Consider the following 11,521-nt stretch of genomic DNA (forward strand, 5'->3'; position numbering starts at 1 on the left):
CTGCAAAGGGGTTCGGCTTGCCTGTCTGGAACAGTTTTTCTTAGTGGCAAGAATCCCAGATAATGAGCCGCAGTTTCCCTCCATTTCACAAAAGAGTTTTTTTTAAAGAAAAGCCATCTTCCGTCTGTGAGCTTAGTGATCAAGATCGATGTTTGCGGTGCTTTATGGAATTGGTTTGTGTGATAGTACCCCTACTTGAGATACCGCACATTTCCATAAAGATATGATACAAAATAGAAATAGGTATTGTTGATACTGATAACGGTACTGATACTTACTTACCGATAAAACATAAGTTGAGTAAAGAAAGACAGAATTATTATTGTGGATGTTTGCCGGGGAGTTCAAAGCTGTGCAAAAATATTTTTGCTTGACTTTATTAGCTAGAGTGAATCTATCACAGACAGCGTCAATATAAAAAAACACTGACATTTGAGGTGAAATATAATTATTAGGATTCCTGCCCTCACCTATGGTCACGAGCTGTGGGTTGTGACCGAAAGAACACGATCCCGGATACAAGCGGCCGAAATGAGTTTCCTTCGCAGGGTAGCCGGGTTCTCCCTTAGAGATCGGGTGAGAAGCTCCGTCATCCGGGAGGGACTCAGTGTTGAGGTGGCTCGGGCATCTGGTTCGGTTGCCTCCTGGACGCCTCCCTGGGGAGGTGTTTCCGGGCATGTCCCGCCGGCGGGAGGCCCCTGGGACGACCCAGGACACGCTGGAGAGACTACGTCTCTCGGCTGGCCTGGGAACGCCTTGGGATCCCGTGGGAGGAGCTGGCTGAAGTGGCTGGGGAGAGGGAAGTCTGGGCTTCCCTGCTAAAGCTGCTGCCCCCGTGACCCGACCCCGGATAAGCGGTAGATGATGGATGGATGGATGGATCAAAAGCATGAATATAATGCAAGATCGCCCACCCCTAGTCTCAGGTAACAACCAATCACAGCTCAGCTTAAGAGCTGTGATTGGTTGTTACTTGGGACCTGAGCAACATTGATGTCATCTTCAGTCGACAGCAAGAGGCAAAATGGCCGCCCCCTGGGGTGGATAAAAATGGCTGGATTTTGCTTCATATCTTATATTCCATAAATGTAATATTAATTAGAATGTCAAGTTTAGAATAGTGAGGTCACGTATAACATATAATTGTCAAGAAATGTTTAAGGCTGACTTCCACTTTAAAAAAACATGTTGAGGAAAGTAGAACGAAAATGCAATCCAGAATAATGATCATGAAGCATAATCTAATGACATCTTGAGGAAGTAGCAGTGAGTGAAGTCTGACACTGGATCCTGCATTTTACTATCACCGTCGATTTCACACGGTCATTGAGACGGACGGTCCTGAAACCAGACCCCGTCGTCGCACCAATTTTTTAACCAATCATGTTGAATAAAATGGAACATCTAGAAGATATCATGGGAAGGCTTATTTCATTAAATAGCACTTAACCTCTCAAGAAAGATTTTTTTGGGACAACACTGAAGAACTGTCACTTTCATATGAAGTAATACAGTTTGTATAACAGTATAAATTGTCTTGTATCATCCTCACAGCCATTACTGTAAAGTCTAATGTGCCGGCAACAAAAGTGAGTACACCCCTGTGTGAAAGTGTCCAAATTGGGCCTAGCAATTCTGACATTGGTGGCTGTGTTTAAAACGATGCACTGATGACTTTTCACTGAAACAAAGTGCCATTTCTTGATTGATGTTCAATAAAAACAGGTAATAGCATGTTTACAAAAATAAGCGCTACTGTTCCTAATGCCTCCCTACCGTTTATTGGCCATTTTCTCCAAACACATTCCATCACGGTGAAATAAATGGAGGCACTTGACGGTAATAATCAGGATGTGACATGCTTTGCATCGATGAGCGTTCACTCTTGCTGCCAACTTTGTGTAGCGATTGAAGTCATTACCTAGGCAGACGATTATGCGAGGCATTGAATAATGACACCGTGAAAGGTCAGAGCAGCGAAACGGACATCCAGAGAATGCGTCTCCTCTGCAGACTTTGCAACCTTAATAATTGAATACTTTTTAAGGGCTCTGACTGGAGAAGCGAGCCAGTCCACCGGAGGAGAAGGAGAAGGAGAAGAGCCTTTCTGTCTCGAAAGCTTTTAACTCCACTGCCGCACAACAAGTGAGTGAATGTTACTAAGCTGCTGTTTATTGATGGATGGAATGCTCATATCCTTGATAGAGCTCTAGTTCCTGTTCCTCAAATAATCAGCTATGTTAAAAGTTCAGTAAAGATGTGAGGTACTATTAGGAAAAGATGTTTGCAGGTTTTAGCTGTTTGTTCCATTTTTCAACGTATTCAAAGGGGACAAGACAACTTTTTAATTGCTCGTATACAAATGGGTCTCTGGGGTGTGTGAAATGACACGACCATTTTTGGGAACTTTGGGGAGAAAATGTGTCTGAGTGAGCCGTTCTGAATTTTGCCAGTTTGTGATGTAACAGTTTAATTTACATAATATCGGGCCCCGCTATAAATTGGCAGCGGGACGACATTTCTGTTGCATGTGCCACATAATAGACAAAACACTTAATTGAGTGTAATTTGGTGAAGTACTGCCTCCACAAGTGAAACAAAAATTACTGTCTTGATGAGACTGCTAACCAAAACAGCAGCACCTTAAAGGTTAAAGGGTTGACCTCCAAATCTGATTTACAATAATATATTTGATGCAGCAAAATCCACCTTTTTTCATCCATTTCAGGGGGGGCGGCCATTTTGCTGTTGCTCAGGTAACAAAGACCAATCACACCTGTTTTCTGAAGCTGAGCCATGATTGGTCATTAGTGAGCAACTACGTTGAGCACCATTATGCAGAGTGCATCTTTAATTTAATGGTGTTAAAGGGGAAGTCAACCTTCAACATTTCTTGACAGAAATATGTTATATGTGACCTCACCAGTCCAAACATGACCTTCTGATATTACATTTGTGGAACATGAGTTGTGAAGCAAAATCCAGCCGTTTTTATCCATCTCAGGGGGCGGCCATTTTGCCACTTGCTGGATTTTGCTGCTTAACTCATATTCCACTAACGCAATATTAACCAGAATACCGTATTTAAAGTAGTAGGGCTGCATAGAACATATCATTTTCAATAATTTTGTTGGGGGGGTTGACTTACCCTTTAATTAGCTTTCCATTCGAATCTGATGTTTATGTTGATTTCTGCAATGATTCAGAGGTTTTAATGCCCGCTGTTCACATATTTATAAATGACATACGTCTGACATCCACCACATATGTCTGCCTGCACCCCAATCAAGTTTGCCAAAATCGCATTCGACCTGCTGTCTACCCTGAGCTGGCATTTAGACGTAGTCTGAGCAGGCCTAAGTTGACATTGACTTCATGCCACCAAATTGCCACATCTGCAGCAACACGCACTCAACGCTTAGCTTAGCGGATACCAGCAGAAGTGCAGCGAACTTAACGTGAGGATCACTGCAGATGCGCTGTCTACGAAAACAGAGCTCCGAGTGTCAAATTTTGGATCACCAGTGAGGTAAAAGTGTAATTTCAGAATCCCAGCCACAACACTACATTACATGATACATGAAATATCAACTTTTTGAAGCTTTTAGCCATGTTAAAATGATAATTCCTCACCAAAAACATGACCAAAGTTGTGTTTTCATCCAGCCCCTCCCAAACTGAGAAAACAAGCTGTTGGCACTGTTTGACGTCATTGCGTGCGGCCCCACCCCCGCACCGCCTCTGCGGACTAAACGCACGCCCATTTTCTCTAAGACCTCCCTCCAATGGGATAATGACAAAAGTAGCCTTCATCAATAAACATTCTGTCCAAATCAATTCAAAGCAATCAATTATTCTTCACATTTGCGATGCCAAAGTACAATGAAATGACAATTGGCTGTCTTAAAATCCATTGGCTGACACTAGTGTAAACTACAAGTAAAACATTTGCGCTGCTTTTTTTTTTCTCTCCTTCTTTCCTCTAACCTCTCTGCCCCCCTCCTCTTCCACGATTTCTTGCGGCACGGACCCGTTTTGTTTCAAATGTTTTTATACAAGAATTGATGGCTTGCGTGACCGAACCTAGAGATCTAGCAGCCCGTGAAACTTAGGAGTCCATTTTAAAAATCGGCTTAAAACCTAGCTGTATGTTTCGTGGGCGTTGCGCGAAGCAGCCGGCTCGGACGACGTCGTGAGAGGGGTGCGGCAGCCACGGGGGGAGAGGCGGGGTTTGCGAGAGGCGGGGTTTTACTGAACCGGGTAAGAAAAATAGCCACAAAGATAACTCATGTTTCATAAGAAATGACATTGAAAAAATAAAAAATAAATAAAAAGAAATGACATTGCGATTGTGTCAAAGGTAGGATTTCATCATTAAAATATAATGGTGTAGTCCCTTTAAATTCCCCACAAATCTCATATTACATAATTCTATTAGGTGTTATATAATCTTCTGGCTGAGCACGTTTTTTACGGAGTTAAATAGTGATGACAAGGCATAAAAGAGGTTAAAAATACACATAAAATGTATGTTTATTATCCTGTCGTACAACTATGATGCCACCTGCCTCAGGTGTGATTCATGCCAAATGCCTTGAAGGAGGTCAAGCCAATATGCTTGCTAATGACATACTCTGCAGTACTTATCTATCACCATTACAGATACAGGTCACATCCCGCAATGTCGAAGCCATAAAGTCCAAAAAAAGAGTTTGGCTGAAGCTGGGTGCTGAGACGCATGGTGCATCATACTGAATGAAAATGCATTGAAATGATTCAAATGAATGACAATATTCTATATCTATTCACTTTTGTGTGGCGTTGCAATCTAGCGATGAGGCGATCGCTGACTCTGAATGTTCTTAACTCCTGTTTCCATGCCGGTGTCGACCTGTAATAATCAGCCAAAAAGGCTGACAAGTTCAAGGCAAACTACTTGACAGTAGCGCACTCCATTTTGTCTTCATTCACATCACGCTAAGACCCGCGAGCCTTAATTACTGTTGCTTAGCCCGTTAAGCTTTCAGCATGGCGCTTCCACTGTGTGTGCACTTCTTGGAGTAATATAATTGATCCAGCCATTTTCTATAGCGCTTATCCTCATTAGGGACGTAGGTAGCGGGAGTCGATCCTAACTGATATTGGCGGGGTACACCCAGGACTGGTCAAGTACATGTAGACCAAAAAGGATTCACATTCACACCTAGAGGGACAATTAGAGCAAGGCGTCAAATTGGTTTTAATCTCAGTTATTGTCGTTCGGATATGAAAAATAGGTCCACTAAAATTTGCTGCCTCGTTTGCAGACAGTATTGGAATGCGATTGCTCTTTATTTCTTGAATGATTAATGTAATTTTTTTGCTAAAAAAAAAAGTTCACTAACTACTTATAACGAAGTTCTAAACTTCCTAAAAAAGCACTTGGGCTGTAATTATTTCAAAATATAACCTGCCACTCGGTTTTTGGTGTTCATCACCTAGCCAGTAGAGGGCAGTCATGCACTAAACGTGCCCAGAAGAAGACAGGAACAGGAAGTTATTGACCTCATGTAGCAACAGCTAGCTCTACCCTTGTTTACTCACGGGATAATGACTACGTTTACATGCAGTCAATATTCGGGTTAAGGTCAGAATTCCGGTTTCTGAAACAATCGAGGTAACACGTTTACGTGCTCATTTGTGCTTGCGACGCGCGGACAACGTAATTACGTAAATAACGTTTCCGCTTTTAACTTACTATGAAGAAAAGACGGGGGAAAAAACAACACTGAGTGGGTCCTGAACCAGACACATGCTGCTTACAGGGCGAGCTCATTATCCACTACACCATTCATTTAGTTATGTTCAAAAGCGCAAAAAGTCTTATTTGTAGTTTACATAAGTGTCAGCCAAAACCCTTTCTGGGATTTAAAGACGGACAATTGTCATTCCACTTTGTCATTGCAAATGTAATTGATGGCTTTGAATTCATTTGGACAGAATGTTTACCAATTTAGTTTCTATAAAGGCCCTGTAAAGTGAGAATAAATGTCTACTGAATTTGACACAAAGAATATTGTGGTTAACAACATGCCAAATTTGAATGATTAAAAACGTCGCCAAGTATATAAAATGAGGCTTTAATTGTGAAAAATTTAGCTCATCTTTGCTCAAAAACACTGTGGGTGTGTCTGCTCAGTATGTGAATTCACTTCCTGCTGAAAAATGGAAGATACTTCATCTAGAATCTCTCTTTTGCCACTTAAAGCCTCCCATGGCATAGATATGAATGCATTTCGTTGTGGTGTACTTGTGACATGTGCAATGACAATACATTCAATTTCAATTCCAAAACGAGGAACCCTCAAGCAGCCATGCCAGTCAGAATCCCAAGTTCACGTTAAGACATCTTTTTTTTTTCTATTGTTACTCATCTGCCTTTCTCTCTGTGACTTGCACGCACTCACAGCCGACAACGAGGCACTCTAAAGTGGCCATGGCAACATGAAGCCCCACACTCGTAGTAGTCAGGTTGTATTTTTTTCTTACTTGCTCTTTGTCTTTCTCTGCATGGTGTCTGTGCACTCACGGCTGACAACGAGGCACTCTAAAGTGGTCATGGCAACATGAAGCCCCACACTCGTAGTAGTCAGGTCGTATTTTTTTCTCTCTTGCTTTTCCTCTTTCTCTGCATGGTGTCTGTGCACTCACGGCTGACAACGAGGCACTCTAAAGTGGTCATGACAACATGAAGCCCCACAGTCGTAGTAGTCAGGTCGTATTTTTTTCTCTCTTGCTTTTCCTCTTTCTCTGCATGGTGTCTGGGCACTCTCGGCCGACAACGAGGCACTCTAAAGTGGTCGTGGCAACATGAAGCCCCACACTCGTAGTAGTCAGGTCGTATTTTTTTTCTCACTTGCTCTTCCTCTTTCTCTGCATGGTGTCTGTGCACTCACGGCTGACAACGAGGCACTCTAAAGTGGTCATGGCAACATGAAGCCCCACACTCGTAGTAGTCAGGTCATATTTTTTTCTCTCTTGCTTTTCTTCTTTCTCTGCATGGTGTCTGTGCACTCACGGCTGACAACGAGGCACTCTAAAGTGGTCATGACAACATGAAGCCCCACAGTCGTAGTAGTCAGGTCGTATTTTTTTCTCTCTTGCTTTTCCTCTTTCTCTGCATGGTGTCTGTGCACTCACGGTTGACAACGAGGCACTCTAAAGTGGTCATGACAACATGAAGCCCCACAGTCGTAGTAGTCAGGTCATATTTTTTTCTCTCTTGCTTTTCCTCTTTCTCTGCATGGTGTCTGGGCACTCTCAGCCGACAACGAGGCACTCTAAAGTGGTCGTGGCAACATGAAGCCCCACACTCGTAGTAGTCAGGTCGTATTTTTTTTCTCACTTGCTCTTCCTCTTTCTCTGCACGGTGTCTGCGCATTCACGGCCGACAACGAGGCACTCTAAAGTGGCCGTGCCAGCAGGCTACCCGGAGTGAAGATGCATTTTCGGGGCGGAGCATGGCTAGCTAGCTAACTGCCTGTTGCAATTGCGCTGGATAAATAATGAGATGTAATCAACAACGAGTTCCACAATATTCTCAGTGTTTAAATATTCGACTAATTAGTCAATATTTACATTCCAAATGAAAATGCTGCAAGCATGAAAACCCATTCTCAACCTAACAGTCACCTTTTCGGAACTTCTTGATAGGATTTGGTTGTGAATTGTGATTGTCTACTTTTTGCCATTTCATATGTGGAATCTCTTGGGAACTTTTTATCAAACCTAAAATAATCACCCAACCTACAGTTTGTGTTTAATTCCGTATAATTTACAGCTTCTGTGTGTATTTGTCAACGCGCGCGCCGGCTCACATTTATCACCCCGATAACATCAAAGCTCGCCTCGCAGACTGCTCGCCGGGGGATCTGCTTCATTTTTCATAACAGCCACGGCAACAGTAATGCAGCTTGAACTCTCCGTCCCGCGCAATGCAGTAGCTGACCCTCCACTTGATCAATGTCTGTACTTCGGGACCTCCCGCGGTTTGAGTTCCAATCAACTCAAATGCAAAACTAACACAATTTAGATGCTCTCATGATGTTATTAAGTGATTTCATCTTTGCACTGCTACTTGATTTGAGCAAATAACCTCATTGTTGTCACATTATCTCTCAATGAGACGTGACATATATTCAAACATGAATTTTAATGTGATATGATTGGCAACCAATCCATGGTGTAACGTAGCTGTTATGGCGCGGTTGAAAATGGATGGATGGGCTTCAAGGTATCTGTGAACGGATCGCTTCCTGAAGTGATTCGTTCTTTTCTCACTTCATTTGAGCTCAGCCGCGCTCACGTCGTCAATCTTCGCGAACGACCAATCAGCAGCCGGCGTCAGACACGGGCGAACGTACTTCCATGCTATTGGCGTTAGCCAACGCGGATTAGCGAGTGAACGAGTCAGTGAGTGAACGTGTTGCCATTTCCGGTTCACGAGGGGGGCTCAGCGTAGACGAACGATTCAATGAACGAATCTTTTGAACGGTTCTTTTGAACTCATTCACTGCCATTGACGGCTATAAATGTCCAAAATTCATTTTAACTATTTCTATTAGTTTCACATTTTTTCCCACTTTTTTAACAAAAGTATGAAAACCTAGAATGTTTTCATTGTACATTTAGAACAGATATAAAATTTGAGATTGATCGTGAATTAACTAGTGAGTCATGCAATTAATTACGATTAAAATTTTTAATCGCCTGTTGCCCCTCATTTTTTATATTATATATATTTTTTTATTTTTTTTATTTTAGTTTTTTTTCTGGAGAGCTCAGTATTGTTCATTCGATAATATTCTTTTTTTTTTTTTTTTTATGAATTGGCAGTGAATGAGTTAATGAACTGATTCTAAAGATTCATGTCATGCCCATCACTACTGCTGTGGCTGTTCTAAATGAATGAACCAAATATGATAATGAAAAATTTAAAATAAGAACATTTGTGGGTTAAACGAGCTTTTTTAGAACAGCTCCTCTGAGATTTTATTTTTATTTTATTTTTTTTACAATTGCACGGCTGACCGGACCAAACGCACATGTGGCCCAGATGCCTCAGGTCGCCCATCCCTGCATTAGCGGCTTATCTTCCCAAACACATACATATGTGGCTTGCTCTTTAATTATTTTTAGCATGTACGACATGGACACACTTAACAGAAAACGAGACACTCCATTGTGGACTGTTGCCTCCCCTTAAAAAAAAAAAATCAATAGTGCTCCTTCTTTCAATTACATGGAGAGCAGGTGTCACTTTAATGCTGCATTGGGGATTGTTTACTGGAATAAACAGCTCAGCAACGCATAAATAATTACCACTGTGTAATAACAATAAAACAGAGGGAGTCGATCGAAGCAGTTGTAATTCAACTCATAATGCAGCAGTTTAATGTCAAAAAAAGTACAAACAATAAATAAATAAATATAAATGAATAAAGTATTGTTCATTCATGACACTCACAGCGATAAGTAATTTGAGTGACTCAGTCCGCTTACCGTAACTTGTGAGATGGAGAAGATAAAGCCCCCACAGGTCCATCTCTCTGCGTCAGATGATGATGTCTTTTTTTCCCCCCCTTTGGAATAATAAACGCGTGGGAACTTTCACCTTGAACCGGCTTGTTGTTACGCGAAAAGACGAGGATATCCAAACACGCGCATTATTAAAGAAAATATTATTGCGCGTTGGGAAAATGCCTCGTAATCTCCCAAGTCGCCGTTCGCTCGTCGCCTTTTAAGGTGGTAAGATCCCATCAGTTGACCCGAGACCGGGACTGCTCGTTGCGCATTTGGAGCTGCGCGTAATAATGACGAGTGGAAGTTGTACCGCGCGCCTTCTCGTCCACTGTGTGGCTGTGAGTGAGTGAGAGAGAGAGAGAAAGAGAGAGAGAGAGAGAGAGCGATTGGGAGTGGGAAAGCTACTGAAAGCTTCTGCCGCGAGTCGAGGTGGCCGGACAAGAAGATGAACATGCAGGAAAATGTGCTTTGTGTTCATACTCCACTGGCCACAACATTAGGTACACCTGCTGCACAGTCCGGTGACAAGAGTTGTAGGTATTGAGAACATTAACACAACAAAAACAAAACAAAAAAAAGGCTCGATTGCAGGTTACAGTGATATTCAACTCCACCCGCGTCAGAGAGGTTCTTAATATTCAGATTTCTATATTTATATTGATAGTGTCAATCAAAAGTGAACATTTCTACTGTGGAACCTCTTGGGGTGAGGTGGGGAATTATTTATTTATTTATTTTTTTTTTTTGGGGGGGGGGGGTATGCCGTGTCATGCAAAATCTGTAGTTAAAACCATCGTCATGCATGACGTCATCATGAGTCTTCAGCTCCGTGAGCAACTGAAGTAGGTGTGGGCGAACTTTGGTGGTGACGGATCACATTTTATTTTGAAAACAGACAAGTGATGGTTCAAGTCATTTAGATGAGGTTAAAAAAAAAAAAGGAAAGAAGAGCAATTGAATATTTAAAGTAAGTAAAATAATGTATTTTAATCATTTATAAATAATAGTACAATATAATATGATAATGATAATATATAAAATAATATATGTATAAATATGTATTTTAATAACTCTCATTTTAAATCTCATTTATTAGAAATAATTGAACTCATTCACTGCCATAAATTCATTAAAAAAATATAAAAAAGTAGGGGCGACGGGCAATTACATTTTTTAATTGTTATTAATCGTATGACTTCACTAGTTAACTCACGATTAATTGCAAATTTTATAACTGTTCTCAATGTACAATGAAAAAAATTCAAGGTTTTCATACTCTTGTTAACAAAAGTGGAAAAAAATTTAAACTAATAGAAATAGTTAAAATGAATTTTCGACGTTTATAGCCGTCAATGGCAGTTAATGAATTAAAAAAAACAAGAAGAAAAGATAAAAAATTTGGGGCGTCAGGTGATTACAATTTTAATTGTAATTAATCACATGGCTTTACTAGTTAATTCATGATTAATCACAAATTGTATATCTGTTCTAAATGTACAATTAAAAAAATCTAGCTTTTCATACTGTACAATGAAAAAAAATAAAGGTTTTCATACTCTTGTTAACAAAAGAGGGGGGAAAATGTTAAACTAATAGAAATAGTTCAAAAGAATTGTTGACGTTTTTAGCCATCAATGGCAGTGAATGAGTTAATTACAGTGAATTATCCTATTACAGTCTGAAAAATAAAGGTGCTTTGGTTCGGAGGTTATATTTATTTATTGCATTCCTGCCACCATTGTACACATTCTCATTTGCTTCTATACAATTGGATAATGGTCTTTTTTGTATAGAACCACTTAGGGTGCTAAACAGTATACTATTTGAATTTATAGTAAGCAGGTGGGGATTGGGTCCACATAAAAAAAGTATGAATAACTTAATAGTGAACATTGAATACGTGGGGGGGATTACTGAATTGCTGTTCCATGCCATTATGGCTCAAGAGTCTTCAAAGGGT

The 11,521-nt window shown here is 40.8% G+C and overlaps 1 protein-coding gene across 1 annotated transcript in view; it reads right to left on the reverse strand.

The window, feature by feature from the left end:
- gfra4b (GDNF family receptor alpha 4b) overlaps positions 1-9,880 on the reverse strand; it is a 42,630-nt gene extending 32,750 nt beyond the window's left edge. The window contains exon 1 of the mRNA XM_077577877.1: positions 9,541-9,880. Coding sequence (XP_077434003.1) covers positions 9,541-9,583 — 43 coding nt within the window. The 5' untranslated portion in view covers positions 9,584-9,880. The remainder of the gene's footprint in view (positions 1-9,540) is intronic.
- Between the last annotated feature and the right edge of the window lie 1,641 nt (positions 9,881-11,521).

This window comes from Vanacampus margaritifer, chromosome 10 (assembly GCF_051991255.1).
Source record: "Vanacampus margaritifer isolate UIUO_Vmar chromosome 10, RoL_Vmar_1.0, whole genome shotgun sequence".
NCBI lineage: Eukaryota > Metazoa > Chordata > Actinopteri > Syngnathiformes > Syngnathidae > Vanacampus > Vanacampus margaritifer.